Source organism: Nipponia nippon, unplaced genomic scaffold (assembly GCF_047370975.1).
Source record: "Nipponia nippon isolate SJK-2023a ecotype South Korea unplaced genomic scaffold, ASM4737097v1 scaffold_31, whole genome shotgun sequence".
Taxonomy (NCBI): Eukaryota; Metazoa; Chordata; class Aves; order Pelecaniformes; family Threskiornithidae; genus Nipponia; species Nipponia nippon.
In genome coordinates this window covers 2613891-2629914 of record NW_028262349.1, presented here as the reverse complement: position 1 = coordinate 2629914, position 16024 = coordinate 2613891, and the positions used below count along the sequence as shown (strand labels likewise).

General features: G+C 41.4%; 2 protein-coding genes across 12 annotated transcripts in view; both read right to left on the bottom strand.

The window, feature by feature from the left end:
* EPS15L1 (epidermal growth factor receptor pathway substrate 15 like 1) overlaps window positions 1-10166 on the bottom strand; it is a 46657-nt gene extending 36491 nt beyond the window's left edge. For 8 of the 10 annotated variants that reach the window (XM_087768895.1, XM_087768899.1, XM_087768897.1 and 5 more), the window contains exons 1-7: window positions 10034-10166; window positions 4799-4840; window positions 4482-4571; window positions 4074-4121; window positions 3250-3345; window positions 2545-2607; window positions 1500-1625 (exon numbers count right to left, since the gene is read on the bottom strand). In XM_087768895.1, the coding sequence (XP_087625021.1) occupies window positions 1500-1625; window positions 2545-2607; window positions 3250-3345; window positions 4074-4121; window positions 4482-4571; window positions 4799-4840; window positions 10034-10063 (495 nt within the window). In that variant the 5' untranslated portion in view covers window positions 10064-10166. Of the gene's footprint in view, window positions 1-1499; window positions 1645-2544; window positions 2608-3249; window positions 3346-4073; window positions 4122-4481; window positions 4572-4798; window positions 4841-10033 lie in introns of those variants that run through there. The other 2 variants (XM_087768905.1, XM_087768904.1) reach the window with 2 other exon arrangements.
* A 1527-nt stretch (window positions 10167-11693) lies between these two features.
* On the bottom strand, window positions 11694-15928 carry CALR3 (calreticulin 3). 2 transcript variants are annotated; one of them, XM_087768907.1, is made up of 9 exons: window positions 15778-15928; window positions 15518-15619; window positions 15177-15380; window positions 14384-14478; window positions 13397-13606; window positions 13165-13278; window positions 12931-13074; window positions 12174-12266; window positions 11694-12061 (listed from the first exon to the last, which is right to left on the bottom strand). In XM_087768907.1, the coding sequence occupies exons 1-9, from the start codon at window positions 15902-15904 to the stop codon at window positions 11894-11896; spliced, it is 1257 nt and encodes a 418-aa protein (XP_087625033.1). In that variant the 5' UTR covers window positions 15905-15928; the 3' UTR covers window positions 11694-11893. The 2 variants fall into 2 exon arrangements, with proteins under 2 accessions (XP_087625033.1, XP_087625032.1); XM_087768906.1 differs by having other exon boundaries at window positions 11694-11817.
* Between the last annotated feature and the right edge of the window lie 96 nt (window positions 15929-16024).

Sequence of the window (16024 nt, the reverse complement as noted above, 5' to 3'; positions counted from 1 at the left end):
TGTGTTTTTGATGTCAATCGTCATCATATTAAGTACACTCTCTAAAGACTCCTAACAGATTTTTGTGAAGATCACATTAGTTATATTAGACCTAGCTAAACAGGCTCTGATGAAACAGACTGGATTAGTTTTCTGGCAACATGAACCAACACTGGCTTTAACAAAATCTGGATGCAACACAGGCAAGTTTTTCATCTTTCTATGTTGCAATTAAGGAGTCATCAAGCTGACTGAAAACATCCAGAGGTCGCTTTCAGAATTGTCCAGAGGGTATGTGCTAGCAGATTGTCCAAACTTGTCTTGTAAGAAAGTCAGAATATTTCAGAAAAGTCAATACATTTCTAATTTGCGTTCCATTCCTAAATTTCTAGTTTTCATTTTTAGTCAAAAAATATACATCCACCCCCCAGAATTTTCTACATGAGAGAATTTAAGCATCTATCAACTTTAGTTCGTTATTAGGCCAAGTACAGTCAATGAAACTGGCAGGAGATTTAGAAGGATACAAAATTTTGTGTACTCTAATACTCAGCCATCAGCTAACACTGTTTAACCATCAATACAGCTTGGGAGACAGTATAGCAGAGTGGACAGAATGCTAAGGCTGAGGCTCAATCATCTGAACTCTACTCCTAGCTTTATCACTGGACCCCTGTACAAATTTAAGCCAATTGATTTATCTTCTTTGTCCATTTCCTCAGTCCCCTATCTTGTCCGCAAACTGTTCTGGAACAGGAAGCAGCTTCCTGCATTTCTATCACGACAATAACAAAATAAAATGCAAAGCCTTTCAAGACTGAGTACTTCACAACATCCAAGCACAGAATTCAAACAAGTCATACTTAGATTTTTGTAGATAATATATATAGAGAGGCAGTTCCTCCTGAAGAGATGAAAGTATATAATGCAGGTACAGCTCTTACATAGAATGTATTCATTCTCAGTCATATCAGTATGTAAAACATTAAAGAATACATTATTTTAAATACTTTAAGGTTTGCTTCTTTTGCAAATACGCAATGGATGCATTAAACTCAGATCTCAGAAGTATTTATAAATATATATGAAAAAAAATACTTGACAATTTGACAGCTGCAATAAACTGTGTTCTCTTGTACAAACAGTGGACAGATTTAATGGCATGTCTAATAACTTGTATTTGGAAAAATGACAAAACAGTGCAATAGAATGTTATAAAAGCTATTACAGTTTAGGAGAGCCTTTTCTTGTTTTTAAACAACTGAAATCAAAATTTCCAGCTCTTAAAATGAATACAGAGATAATGAAGCCAATCTACTCTAGGGCCCAAATTACTACTATTATTCTTATTTCTAAGTGGAAGACTTCAGAGCGTACTTAATGTTCTTGCTATATAGCATGCACTTGATGTAAAATCTCAGCCAAAGCCTGATCTATGTTGATAAGTTACATTCAAGTATTTAACATTGCAACTACAAGAAGCTAAACAGAGAATAGCTAAGTCTAAACAGCATACTTACCCTTCCTAGGATATCAAGAGGTAGCTTTGAATTCATCAGTACTGGTTTTACTTTGTCTCCTGAAAGTAAACCATTTACTGGCAAAAGGCTTTCAAAAATACCATCAAACTTTGCTTTTTCTTCCACCTAGTTGGTAAGAAATAGCCTGAATAAGTAAAAAAGTGTGCCTGTGTGAGTGTTGAAAATGAGATCTTGCAAGAAATTAAGACTGGTCAGTAATGTATTCATTCTAAATTTCCAAGCTTTCTTGCAAGTGCCACCATGCTGTATTTAAATCTAAACCCCATGGAGCTAGATTTAGGAGCTTAATTTCAAAGCTAAGGTTATGATAGCTAGGAGATTTTAATATGCACCATATGAGATGTGTTTCTGTAGTGTTCTAAAAGGACAATGCATTCTGATTAAAACACTGCTGGCCAGGTTTTAAACAAACTTTGACAAACTCTGTAGAACTAAAAACTATTCTTCCCAAATAAGTTGCATCCCACTTCAAAGTACAACATGCAAGTTAAAAAAATATATCAGCATTAGAAGTTATTTTATTCAATTTCTACCTTTTGGAAAATGTTTGCATTTGAAAATTAACTAAATACAAATATTCCCATGTATGTCTCAAAAGTTACTTTTTTCCAATGATATATATTGTGTGTATCACTGAAAACTAATTAGAACATACGATCTCAAGCTTTAAATTAATACTTCAGGATGGATTTGGTGAAATACTTTGCTGTTGTCAGTGGGGTTCCTTTATACAAACATGAAAGTGCCTACTATTAGGATTCTGGAAGAAATCCAGGCAGAAGATTAAAATCCGTTGTGTCTTAAAAACATCACACCAGGGGTTGTCAAAGGCTTGTTTAATACTTATTTCAAGCATAAAACTACAGCTCAATGTTCTCTATTGTGCACAAGTCTGTCATCAGAAAGGGAGGACTTTTGAAATGGGAAATACATTTGATACAAAATTCTCTCACTGGGAAAATTACAGACAAGGAAAATATTTACTTTTAAAGAATGGATGGAATGTGTTGTCTTTTACACTTACCCTAACAGCCCAGTGAGTCTCTGTTGAAGGTGGTGTGATCAGCAAAGGACTGCTAGTGTCATGCTAAAATTAAAGAATTTTTTATTTATATGTATATATGTGTATATATATATATATAAACACACATACATCTTCCATCTTTAATCCTTACTAATTCCTTTAAGAGATGGTTATAGACATGAAGCTTAACTACCCTGAAAAAAAGAAAAAAGGCTGCACACGTACCCAAATAAAAAAATAAGTCGTACTGATTTATACTATTACAGTACTTTGATAAGGACATTAGGTGTATTAGGTACCCAAACACAGAACTAAGACAAGCTAAAGGAGGTTCCACAGCAGCTACTGCAGGCAAAGCTGCAGTCATGCCCTTTACTACACACTCCTGTTGACCTAGCCCAAAAATAATCTTTTTTTTTCTTTTCTTTTCTTTTTTCATAAATTTAGAGTTTAGCCACATCAGCTTCCGGAACAAGCTGACTGTAGTTAAACTTGCATCAGTTTTGCAGTTCAGGAAGGGGCTGGTACGTACTACTCAGGAAGACAGAACTACAGCAGCCATGACTGCATTTGTCTTAAGGAACAGTTTGATAGCAACCTGAAGTCTCAGAACCACGACATTTATGAAACAGAAGATTATTTCAGCGTTCCAACGGCCTTAGTTCTCAGATAATACCTACGTACATTTAGGTATACGTTACTTACAAATTTAGGAGGTGGCACAGTCAAGTTCAGACTGCTCAGGTTAACATCATGGCCATTCTGTGCACACGCTACGAGGCGCAACGCGACATAGAAACCCTACAAACAATAGTGTTTTCTATTAAAAAAAGCAACCAGTCTAAATCACTGTCTCCAATAACCCCCTTATGATTTTTACTAACACTGTACATGTGCAACCCAGTAAAGTATGGAAACAATAGATCTATAGCCCCGTCAGTTAAAACCGCATAGTGACAACTACCCTACTGCTTTTACAGATGATTCAGGAAAAACTTTACAATAGCATGGAACAAAGAGCAGAAAACTTCAAAGCTAGTTTTTAAGAAGGACTCTCCCATAATTAAGTAAATTTCAAAAATTTTTCTTAAAAATTAATAGGGTTTTAAAAAAAAATTCTCCATCTCTACACATAACTTGGTATTTGATATTCCAAGCCATTTTTAGAAATGCTAGTTGTATTTTTTCATGCAAGAAAGACTTCTAAAATAAATCTTAAAAGCATAGTTTGGATTTGTGAAAAACTCAATGACTATGCATCTACATATCACACACACAGATTATTTACAAAACAAAAGAGGGACAGAAAATTAGATCCAAACTTCTCCAGCAGCCCCACTGAGTAATATACTTGGATGTGAGCAGTGCTAGGAAAAAAACTCTCATGTTGTAATCGAAAACTTCAAAAAACTTACTTACAGAAGAAAAAACTTACGTAGTAGATAACTACTACGGATATCAGGGTTTTCTTGAAAGAAGGCTAATATGTGGAAGGTAACAGGAGAGGTCTACAGGCACATTTCATTTACCTGTTTATCCAAGTATCCTTTACCCTCCGGGTCAGCCAAATCCCATATCTGTGGAGATACAAAATAAAAGCCATTGTGATTTTAAAATAAAACTTAACTCAGCTCAACAGTTCATGTTGTATACCTTCTTGAACTGTGCGTTGCAGCTTTCAAGCTATAACATACAATGTTATTTAATTCTCAAGTTAACAACAAAAATGTTACACAAAAGGCAGTTTTTCCTTTTAGATTCCTATGAAAGTCAGAACAATACCTTGGAGCTACTACCAATCTGTGGTTAACCTAATGTTCAACGGATCTGATTTGCATTCCACCAAATTCCTTCTTGCAAACCCCTTCTGCTCAATGTTAGCTGCACTTAAGCGAGTGTACAGATAATTGCTGCATTAGCTAGTTCCTTCAACTTACTTTTCCAAGGATAATATCAGAGAGACCGGATTTTTTAAGAAACAGCGCAGCTTCGCTTGCCCCAACTCTCCCCGTATATGCTGGATCTACCTGAAAGATAAAAATTCACATTCAGTTGAAGCATGTCTGTCGTAAAAGCAGAGATAAGAAATGAAACGCCTCTTGCCTCTAGGTCAAAAGGAGTTATACAAGCACGCATTACCACTCAGCAGAGAGAATTTACAGAAGTTTAGCACTGCAATGGGGAAAGGAAAGAGAGGGAAATCTTGGGGAAGAGGAAACTGCACTTTTAAAAAAGATTTTTTTGAAGAACCTACCTGTTTGTAGTAAGTTTCGTATAATGGATTCCCAGCAGAAAACTGAAAAACAAGAGAGATGTCAAGAAAACAAAGAAAGAACTGCAATCACAGATAGCCCACCTTTAGGGATGGACAGAAAAAATAAGCATATAGTACTTCTATCAAAAATATAAAACGGTATGTTAATTTGCTGTGTTCCAAACCGGATACTTGAAATCTAAGTGTGGATTAACAGAGATCCCCCAAAATTTGCAGCCGTGAGACTCCTGTCACCTCTTAAAACTTCTTACTCACCAGCATTCATACTTACTCACACTTTTAATTAACAACACTAGATGTAATAAGGTTTTGTACAACAGCTTTGAACTATTTGCCAAGGTATTTCAGGTCACAGTTTGAGAACTACTGATCTCAAAGGCAGAGTTTTCAACATAATGCGGACTTGACTACCTCCCGCATTGTGTATGTACTTATGGAATATTTTCAGCAGACAATTATATACACAGACACAGAGCCCTGCTATCAAAGTATGTCTGTGTTTATGCGTTTTCAGCACTAGATCTTAAACTGAAACAGAGTTAAAAAAAAAAAAATAGAATGAATGGTTAATTAACAAATGTCACAATTCCCTGACAATGTTGTTTGAGGTTTTCAACTTGGTGTTAACACTGCATTACACAAAAGCAGCAGACACAAAGGGAGGCCCTGCCTTTTCGGGATACTAAACAAGCAGATTCCTCTTCCCTCTTGCTGACATTCCAAGCAAATGGGAACTGAAATGCCAAAAGAGGCAGAAACCCCAACACCCATCTTCTCAGTTGCCTCCTGCAATTGTCATGCAAGTTCTAGCCATGTGCAGCTTATACCTGCACACCGTTCTCCAGCCTCAATGCCAAGAGCAAACACATTACAATCCAGTCTTAAGCAAGTCACCCCTTAGAGCAGTCAAAGGCCTTAAAAAACAAGTACCAAAACAACCCAATAAACACAGTTTAATAACTGAGACGCAGAGATGTTGAAACATCGTAAAGCCTGCTTGGGACAACTGCTCTCCACCTACAGGACACAAGTCAGACATCTGACGAATGATTATTTTGCACTAACTCTGATCACTGGTATGCCACCTCCCAAATGCTGCCTTCTTCCTTGTCATCCACGTGGATTTCTGGATGCTCTGCCTACACTGAGGGGAAGGAAGACAGAAATACGATGAAAGAAAAGACCGATGAAGAGCATGAAATTTTCTTTTACACAAAGAGAATCTTCCTGTAAGTCCACAATAAACATGCCAAATCTTAACTTAAGGAGATATCCAAAATAATTAAACCCTATTAATCAAAACAAGCGAACACCGAGCTCTTTCAAGATCAATTGCTCTACTTGGCTAGAAAGATCATGCATTTTCAGAAAAGCTTCCTAAACATCTTAATTGTACTTCACTCATATCCATCAACAAAATAAGCCACTGCATTCTCCACCAGTACACTCCAGAAGCTCTGGGTCTTCCAGAAGGTGGACAGGAGTTCAGAAGAAAGCTGCAACCATAACTCATAAATCTGACTCATCTTTTTGCTGGCTTGTAAACGATCAGCATAGATAAGCACTTTGTTCCTGTCCAAAGTTGGAAACATCATTCAGAGAAAAGGTGGAAGTAGGAAATTGTCCAACTCTGAACAAAATCTAGTATGCTTTAGCCAACTATCACCCAACCACATACCTCTCATTTATCAGAAGGCTCAGAGAAGCTAGCCAAAGACCAGCTACAAGCTCCTCTAACTAATTTGGCGAGTATCCTAGAGCACGCAGAGACTGGATTCATACCAAGATACAGAGCAAACTGCTCCAGCAGCAGTACTGAATGATCTCATCCCATCACCAGACATTCTTGTCATCCTCATTTGATATTGTCAGCCATGACATACAGCTGACTTACCTGACAGAAGTGGCAGGAATCCAGGGTGACGTGCTTAAATGCCGTGAAGTTTCTTCTACAGCAATATATTCATCCAAGTGCTGCTGGAAAGCACTTCATCACTCTACTCTCTACTTGCAGAATTTGACAAAGATTAAGCCTCCCTGACCGATTTACCTAAATGGCTGCATCTCTGTGATGAAGCAGACCAGACAAAATGGGCTCAAGTGATAAAAATAGCATAGCTGCCTATCTACCCGTCACCACATGTGACTACATCACTATCATTCAGGATGATTCTGTAATTTGATGACATCTGCTGATGAAGAACCTACACAAGACAGTGTCAATGCTGGCAACCAGAGAAAAACATTTTGAAGAGTTTGCAGCCGATGAGTGGTCAAAGGATATAACCTGTTACACAGCAGTTCAGCTGGACTTACAATTTAACAACCCTCTGGTTTCTATGCCTACTCCACATTCCCCAAAACGTCACCTATGACCAACACTTTACACCGTCTCCCAAAACGACACTTCAGAACCCTGGTGCCTTGTTTGATCTCTAAGTTGACTTCCTGTACAAATTTAAAGTTTGAGTCTTGCATTTGCACTCTCACAGCAGATCTGGTACACTGCATTTGTGGTACGCAGTACACGCACATGGATACGTCTCCACGTCCCTTAACACAAGTCTGGGAAAAAGGCAGGAGTAAGCTGCTGCCACCAGAACAATTAATAAAGCCAGTTCCTAGCAGCCCTCTTTCCTGAGGTCATCTCAGGGCCACAAAGAACTCTGGATCAGGTGAATTTTTTTCCTTGGTGTCCTCTTGTTTCACAATTTTCTTTCAGCCACTCTTGTCACATCATATGATGGATGAAAATAGGTACTGTGAAAGGGGGAAAACCAAGGTGTTCCACAAAGATGAGAGCCAAAAAAAGGTTGCTGCTGCCCCAGAAAGATTACCTTTGCCTTTACTCTACTTGCCAAGTATCCTGAGTTGTCTCAGAAGACCGAGCTACAAAACAATCTGCGCTGTCCCAATACCTCTAACATAACTCTCCATGACCTCCAGAGGCTGTAGGCTGAACACGCCTGGCACAGTGGAAAGACCACTGATAAGGTGATCAAATACTCAAGAAAATAGTTATCAAAGATAAAGCAAATCCAGTTTCAGTTGTTTAACTCCAAGAACTGATTTTACATGCTTGATCTTCGACTGTTTTTATGCATAGCCAGTTGAAACAAAGACAGATGAAACCTGTTAAATAGTTTGCATACTGTTAGACATCTAAATTCTCTTCCATAACATCGTAAAAACATAACTTCATAGAACAAAAGAACCATAATGAAATTCATTTATGAGAACAAATATAATTAAACACTTTCACATGCTTGAATTACCCATATTCTTTATAGCTCCTAATATGTTGACATCAACATTCTTATTTCCTATCTTTCTGAGTGAACATGCTTCAACGTTACAGCGCATGTAACCCCTCCTATTCCTTTTAATACCATTTCTGGCATTTCTGCATAACTAGAACATCTCTCTGTAGTAATCAGGAAATTGAGGCTCTTAAAAGAGGAAGTTTATGAATTTCCAGGGAAATTCTGTTTACTGCCCTGATTACAGCTAGATTACTCTTGACAGTTCAATAGAGAAAAAGAAGTTTTTATACTAGAATGCTTCAATTGAATTAGCTGGAAAATAATACGTCAAAATAACCAATATGTCACAGAAGGCGGCCCTTTTTCCCTCATCATAATATATTATGAATACAAAAGAAAATATCATTAATGCCAGTCTCTCAAATATCAATTAGAATTTACACAACACAGAAGCAGGATTTCTAGTATAATAAGTATTTGAGACATTTTTACCAACGTACTACAGAAGTTCCAGAACAACAAACTCTTTCAAGTCCAGAGTTTATTTTGCACCACGTTACTTCACTTGAAAACTTTTGGTAACAGTTTGTATGTGCATGGATGTTTTCAGATGCTTCTGAACACGTTCATTTAATTAAACAGATGTTAATCAGGACTCCTACTGCTATTCAGAAGCTAAAAAGCAGCGCGCTCTGGTAAGACGCACAGCAAATCACATACTACCCAAGCATCATGTAACTCCACTGAAAGATAAATTTTCAGTTTCACAAATAAAAGTCCATTATTAAAAGGAAATCGATACAGTTAAATAATCTGAACTACCGATAGCAGTTGTTCTGAATTCCTGACTGGCCTAGCCACAGTGTAGAAAACAGTTTTAATTTCAAGGGACTGGGGGTGGTGGGGTGGTGTTACTTTTTTTTTTGTTTTAAAAGGAAATAAGTAAACTATCTTTACCGGAGTATGGGAAAGAACAAACAGTGATCACACTGTTCGGGTTTAAATTATTTGGGTGAGAAATTAATCAAAAACAACTTGTAACAACAACAACAACAGTCTTCTCAAGGATCCCAAACATTAAACCAGAGCTGGAAACACCGCCTCTCCCAGAGGCACGCTATCCTTGTGCGAGACAAGCTCCAAGGTTCAGGGTCTTCCACTCCCCTGCAGCAGCCTCATTCTCCTCCTGATGGGGGAAAACCTCCCTTTCATTCCTACGTACCGACTCCTTTCCTGGTGTACCCGCGCCTACGACTACCCTACTCCTGCACCTCCCGAGTATTCAGCAGAGTCACGACACCCCAACAGCTAAAGGCGGCATTAGCCCCTGTTACACAAGGAAAACGGGGTGACGTGACCAAAGGCAGAGCCCCGTCCCTCCCGCAGCCCAGCCCCGGACCTCCGACCACCGGACCGCATTCGTCCCCGCAGCTCAAACCGGGGAGCTGCAGCTCGGGGTGGGGAAGCCTTCGGAAAGCCTCGGTGCTGCCCTGCCCCTTCCCCAGGGGGGGCAGCTCCGGGGCCGCCGTGAGGGGAGGGCGCGGGGGCCTCCATGAAGGGAGGGCGCCAGCGCCTTTTGTGCCCCCACAGAAGCGGCCGGCGCCCGTCCCCGACAGGCTCAGCCCCGGCCCGCCGGCGGGGGACAGCCGGGGGCTGCTGGCCCCCCTCGCCCCCGCCCGGGGCCTGCTCCCCGCCGCGCACCGACCCTCTCCCCCCGCGGGCAGAGCCGCCCCGCGGCCGCGGGGAGAGGCAGGGCCTATGCCCCAGCGCCGACCCGGCCCCGGATGCACCCGCCTGCGGGAGGAGGACCCGCACCGGGGAGGGCCCGCGCCCCCTTCCCCGACCGGCGCTCAGCCGCCGGGGCCAGAGGGCCCGCGTCTCCCCGCAGCCGCCCCCCGCTGTTCCCCCCCGGCAGGGTCCGGCCGCCGGCGGGCCGGGCCGGGCCGGTTACCTGCTGGCTGAGGGGGATGAGCGCCGCCATCTTCCTCCCACTGATTCGGGCAGCGGCCGGGGCGGGGGGAAGGCGGGGCGAGCGGCGGCGGGAGGCCGCCCGGCCGCGCCTGGCACCGTGCGGCCCCGCTGGGCCTGGCCTCGGCGGGCGGGGGCCGGGGCCTGCTGGGCCGCCGCCGCCCGGGAGTTGGTCGGGCAGCTGAGGAGAGGCCGCGGCTTATCTGTCCCCGGCAGCCGTTCCCCACGCCGAGGAGCTGGGGCTGCTCCCGCCGTCCCGTCCTGCCGCAGCTCAGCCCCTGGTTCCCGCAGTCTCTCTGCTCCCGGACTTGGCTCTCCTCCAGCTGCCTCAAGCGAAGCTGGCGGTGACCTACCTACGTTATGGACAAAGTAGGTCTGGGGAAGACTGCAGCTGCCCTGTGGAATATGCTTCCAGGTAACTGAGGCAAGGCACTGATCGACCTTTTGGCTGGATGACCTGCATCCAGTTATTTTACTTCATTACGCTAAACCTTGTCAAAACGGACCTCACCAAATTAAGCTTCCTCTGGTCTGTGATCGAATATTCAGCATCAAATACAACAAAGTTAGCAAATCCCTGACTGCAACGTATAAATATTGAACAACAGCCTGAATGAGGCTAGATCATTGTGGCCATGTAAGAGCTAGATCAACAAGAATTTGTTTAGGAAAAAAGGTAAAAAGGCGACTGTCATTACAGTGTATTTCAACAGCTCTCAAAGTTCTTCACCCTACAGCGTCACTGGAATTGTTTTACAGGGAATAACGCTCAAAGAGAAGCGAAAGAATTTGACCTCAGTCGCTCCGCAGGCTACAACTGGCCGGGCCGACAGATCCTCCTGCTCCCTATCTCCTTACCGCAGTGTCGGGGTAGCCTAGATGTAAATGCAAAACCATTGGGTCTGGAAGTCTGGCTTCAGGTTTTGCTAAATTTATAGCATTAGTTGTATGCTGTAAATGGGGGGGAAGAAGGAAATGCACAAGAGCAGGAGGAGCTGAGAAGGGATGAAGGAAGTGACTGAACAAGTTACAAGAGTGAGTTACAAGACAGGTCAGACAGAAAAACAGGGACGTCAGTCATTGATTCAGATTCCTCCCCCCAGCACCCTATTAGGGGAAAAAAAAAAAAAAAATGAAGACAGCTTCCAGGCACTGTATGCATTCATGTGAGATTTGTGAAGGGGAAAAAATTGTCTGAACACATTCAAATTTCTAAGGGCAGATCTGCGGGTGGACAGAGTGCTGTCGCTTGGGGCCCACCCCCGGACGGAGAGCTAGAAGGTTCCACAGCAGCTGAGCCACGAGCAGCCACGGTGTGTTCGCGGCGTCGGTGCAGCTGCAGTAATCCGTGAAACCCTGACAGGTGCACAGTTACTACAGAAGCTTAGCGAAGCTTATCTCCTCCTTAGTTGGAAGTATGTTGTGAAACATGCTTCACACATTTGACATGCCGAACCCCTTAATGAAATATCACAAAAAGCTTATTATGATATTTCCTCAACAAAAATGAGCAAGAATTTTACGTTTAATATTAAACCATGAAAGTGCAAACCAGTTCCAAAACCTAGTGCTTTATTACAGATGTTTTTAATACATTTTAGCAGTGTTAAGACACAGTTAATAAAAAAAATTAACCTTCTCTTTACAGAATTTAACTATGTTATGGTATTTTTATTAAAAATAACTGAAACTGGTCACGAAATTTAATGTTGAATTTTTAAAAAAGTCCTGTTTTAATACAACTCCATTGGTGCAGATTTCAACAAGCTGTTAACAAAATATCAGAATCCTTAAGTGAAAAAACCCCTAAGTGAAAAAAATGTGAACTTCTTTCAAATAACAATTAAAGCTCTTCCTTCTCGGCAGTGTTCCTCACTGCTCTAGCCTTTCCAGATTCTTTCCTTCTCTCTAGCTTTTTCTTAAACCGTTGCTCAAAGTATTTTTCTTCTGTAACCCTTTCTCTCTCCTGCTCTTCCTCAGTCTGCTTTATGTTCATTTCCTTTTCAGGACCCTAATATTAAGATTTCATTTTTATGCACCAATAGGCTCTCGATCAGATTAGGCAGGGGATTTTTAAAATGTGGTAATAAGGAACCAAAACAGACACAAGAATTTCACGTTACCTTCGTTTCTCCCCACGTTTCATCTCCAAAGTCTTTTGCATAAACCTCATCATCTGTTATCAAGAAGTTGTCAAAAATTGTGCCAGCTCTCACCTTTGAGGGAATAGGGAAAAAAAACGAGGATGCCTCTTTGTTTTCTTAAGAGTTTTCATCTCTTTTTTTTTTTAAACAAGATGTTCATATCATATATTCAATATAGAGTAATCATGTTAAGAACCCCATAGATTTTTGCAGGATTTGATGAAGAATTATCTCGTTGGACGACTGTTTTCAAGAATCTAAAGAACTTGTTTTAACTTCAGGCATTTCACTGCTCTTTAAGAAGTTTTAAGTCTCATCACTGGCTAGTCAAGACACCCCAGACAGAGGAAGATCTCAGAGGCAGCCCAGAGGGCCGTTTTCTCCTCGTTAATCTTCGGGTACGTCAGGAATAACTGAGCTGCCTGAAGCCTCAGTTACGCACCCCGAGTCAGATGGCGTAGGTCGTACTTTACAACGCTTACACAAGTTAGTTTAGGCCCCTCGCTTACCTGTGGATGATTTTGATCCAAACAATAACTACAACAGAAGATCAGTGCGTCTTACAGATTTTTCAAGTTTGTACATATATTTAAATAAGAGCAAGCTAAAGACGTAGGTCCCTAAGATCCCAAAGCAATAGATAATGTTTATATGCAAAGGGTAAACAGGTTGCTATACACTCAGCGAGAGAAAGGTTCTTTGTTTTCCAGTAACTTTTCCACTAAAGGCATCTCACCTGCCAGATATCCAGTCCAATGATGCTGATATTTTCATAGCTGTAGATACTGAAGTCTGGCGAGTAATTTGGATTGTCAATCTGTGGATGAGGCCAAACTCCTCTATAATTTGGATTATCAATCTGCCTTGGTTTCCATTCCCCCTAGGATAAACCAGACGTTCTGAATACGGTCAGGCAAAGAAAAGTTGCTTAAAGTGTTATCCATAGCTAGGATTACAAAATTATTTATACTCTGTATAGAGGATTCTTGACCATAGGATAATGCCATTCTCCATTCACAGCATCATCCCAGTCTTCGGGTTTCTCAGCCCTAGTGTCCATGATGTATTCAGGTTCATCCCAATCCTTTAAAAAGAGACGGGAAGATTAAGAAAGCAAAACTAGTGCACAGTTTAATGAGATCAAATGTGTATTCAGCAAGACTGAAAAACCTCAACAATGCAGAGTAAGGCGAGCCAGTTACCTCAGGCTTGATGTCATTTGGATCATCAATTTGGATGCGATCATCCCAGTCCGTGGGTTTCCTCACTGTTGGATCATTAATTTTCCTCGGTGGCAAAAAATCTAAATCATCTTCTAAGTTGCCAGATGCAACCATTTCGTTATCAATTTTTACTTCGTAAGTCTGATCTGGCCTTATAATCAAAGTATATAGATGTGTATATCCATCAACCTGGGTTTCACAGAAAGAAAGTAACATTTTTCAAGAACCTTAAATAGAGCTCTTAGGAACTGCCTCACGCCAGAATTAAAATACTAGTTTCTAATGGATTCTTCATAAGCAGTAGTAAGAAACAATAATTCCCAAAGTCTCCTAGAGGGCAAAAATAAAATTAATGACGTTTTTCACATCTATTTTCCAGTCCTCCCATCTGGGTCTCTGAACAAAAGTGAATCGTTGCAAGAAAACACAGTCTGTGTCTGATTGGCAGGAGGAAGCGTCAGAAGATTGAAAATAGTATTAGATAAAGTAATGATTTTAGTTAATATCAAATACAACTTATTTATATCCCAAATACCTACAGCAAAGGCATATAAAACAGCTTACAACACAGGGTAAAAGCAAAAATACTGAAAATATAGCCAGGATGTTACATTTATATCACAAGAAAGCACTCTCTCACTAGGAATCGTGGAATTAAAGTTACACTTCAGAAACACAAAGACAGACATTTCCTAATAGCATCCAGCACCCTTGCAACCTTGTTCCATCCTGTATCAGTATCAGGTATTATGAACGCAATCATTAAATTGCAAACATATCATGAACTAAGAAATATCTGAAGTCCCAAAATTAATATGTCTTTTAAGATAGGATGACAAGTAGAACTTCTCAAAGGTGTTACAAGTTCGGAATAGTTGTTTAGGTGTTTGGGTTTTTTTTTCCCTTCTTAATAGCCCTGTAACTTGTTTATTTTAAAGTTTATGTATCTTTGAAATGTGTACTTACCTTGCATCTGATCGGTTTCTTGATTGGATGGGGTTTATTCTTGTAATTTAAAATAACATGGACTTTCTTTGTCTCAGATCCACAAATATCTGGCCCTACAAAGAGATTATATCCTTAACTTCTTTGCAGACAAATACAGATTGTTTACCTTTTCCTTCTGATACTGCTAGTCATCTCTCCCATTCCACGTATTTTGTTATATTCCATTCCATTTTTAATGGATGATGTGGCTTCTACTCAAAGTCTCCAAATTTACCTTAGAATTAGATTTTGTGTAGTTTGGGGTTTAGTTCTGTAATAGAACTAACAGAAAACAAAAATCCAGGCAAAATAAAAATTATCTATGGCACAAGCTGAATAACTATATAATTATATTAGATACATAATGACAATTATGTCACTTTGACGTACAAATGTACAAATTTCACTAAGTCACCAGAAACTACATAGAAGCATGTAAGGGCAGAGAATGGCCTACAATATGTTGTTTCAGTCAAAGGTCTTAAAGAAAATAAATCCTGCCGATCAACTACTTTTATTCTAAGCTCACTCCAACCATTTTCAGCGATGTCCTTCAAATCAGCTCAGAATGTTTACATAAATATGTATTTTGTTAATACATATTTAGAGATCTCTCAAGCATGGAAGAGCTAACTCCTTACAGTCACAACATCCTTATTTTTTTAAGACAGCCTTCCTTTATGTTTTTTCTACCATTTCCACAACCATCTTTGAAGAATTGCACACCAGCAGTGACAGTATTTTAGCAATGAAGAAATAACTAAAAACTCACCAAACATGATGTAATAATGTGAATCTCCACTTAGGTCCTTCTGATCCAAGTTTGAGGGAAAAATCTTAACATATCCCCCACCGCAATCTATCTTCTGCTCGTGTTTCACAGTATACTGGATGACCAGAGTCTTCCCTTTGTTACTAAATGGTTTAAATCGTGAGGAGATAGCATAGAACTTACAATTTTCAGTAGTTTGTAGACCTGTAAAGATATCAGTGGAATATTCAAACTTACATTTGTCTCCATTTGCAAAGAAAAAATACTTTTATTGCCATGGACGGCAAATCCCCAGCTCTTGAGATGGCTCCCGTAGCGTATTTGTCATTAAACCCACATACCTTTATCTCGCACTGGATCTCCATAAAACTTCCCAGCAGTGAGTTTAAACTTCCCCAGGTCTGGCTTGCACTCAGAATTCATCCACCTCTCCCGCCAGCCGCCTGTCCCGCAAGGGCAACGCCAAGACAAGAGTGGGGTCATTAAGCACGGCACAGCGAGCGGGGCTCCCTCCCCACTCGCTCACACACTCACAGCCGTTACCGGAGCCGTTACCGGCAGCCGCCCCACCGCCCCCTCTCCCCCCCTGCCCTCGCCCAACCTCCGTCCAGAAACTGCTCCTGGAAATACACCGCGGCCCGGGCAGGGCCCAGCGCGGCCCCGAGGAGCAGGGCCAGCCTCAGCGCCGCGGCGGCCGGGGCCCCCCCTCCGCGCCCTCCCGCCGCCATGGCCGCCGCCGCCCTCACACAGCGACGGACTCGCACCCTCGCGCCTCACAACCAACACCGTCCCTCAGCCTCGCGCCTTCGCGGCCCCGCCCTTCCCACGGCGGGCTCTGATTGGCTGCG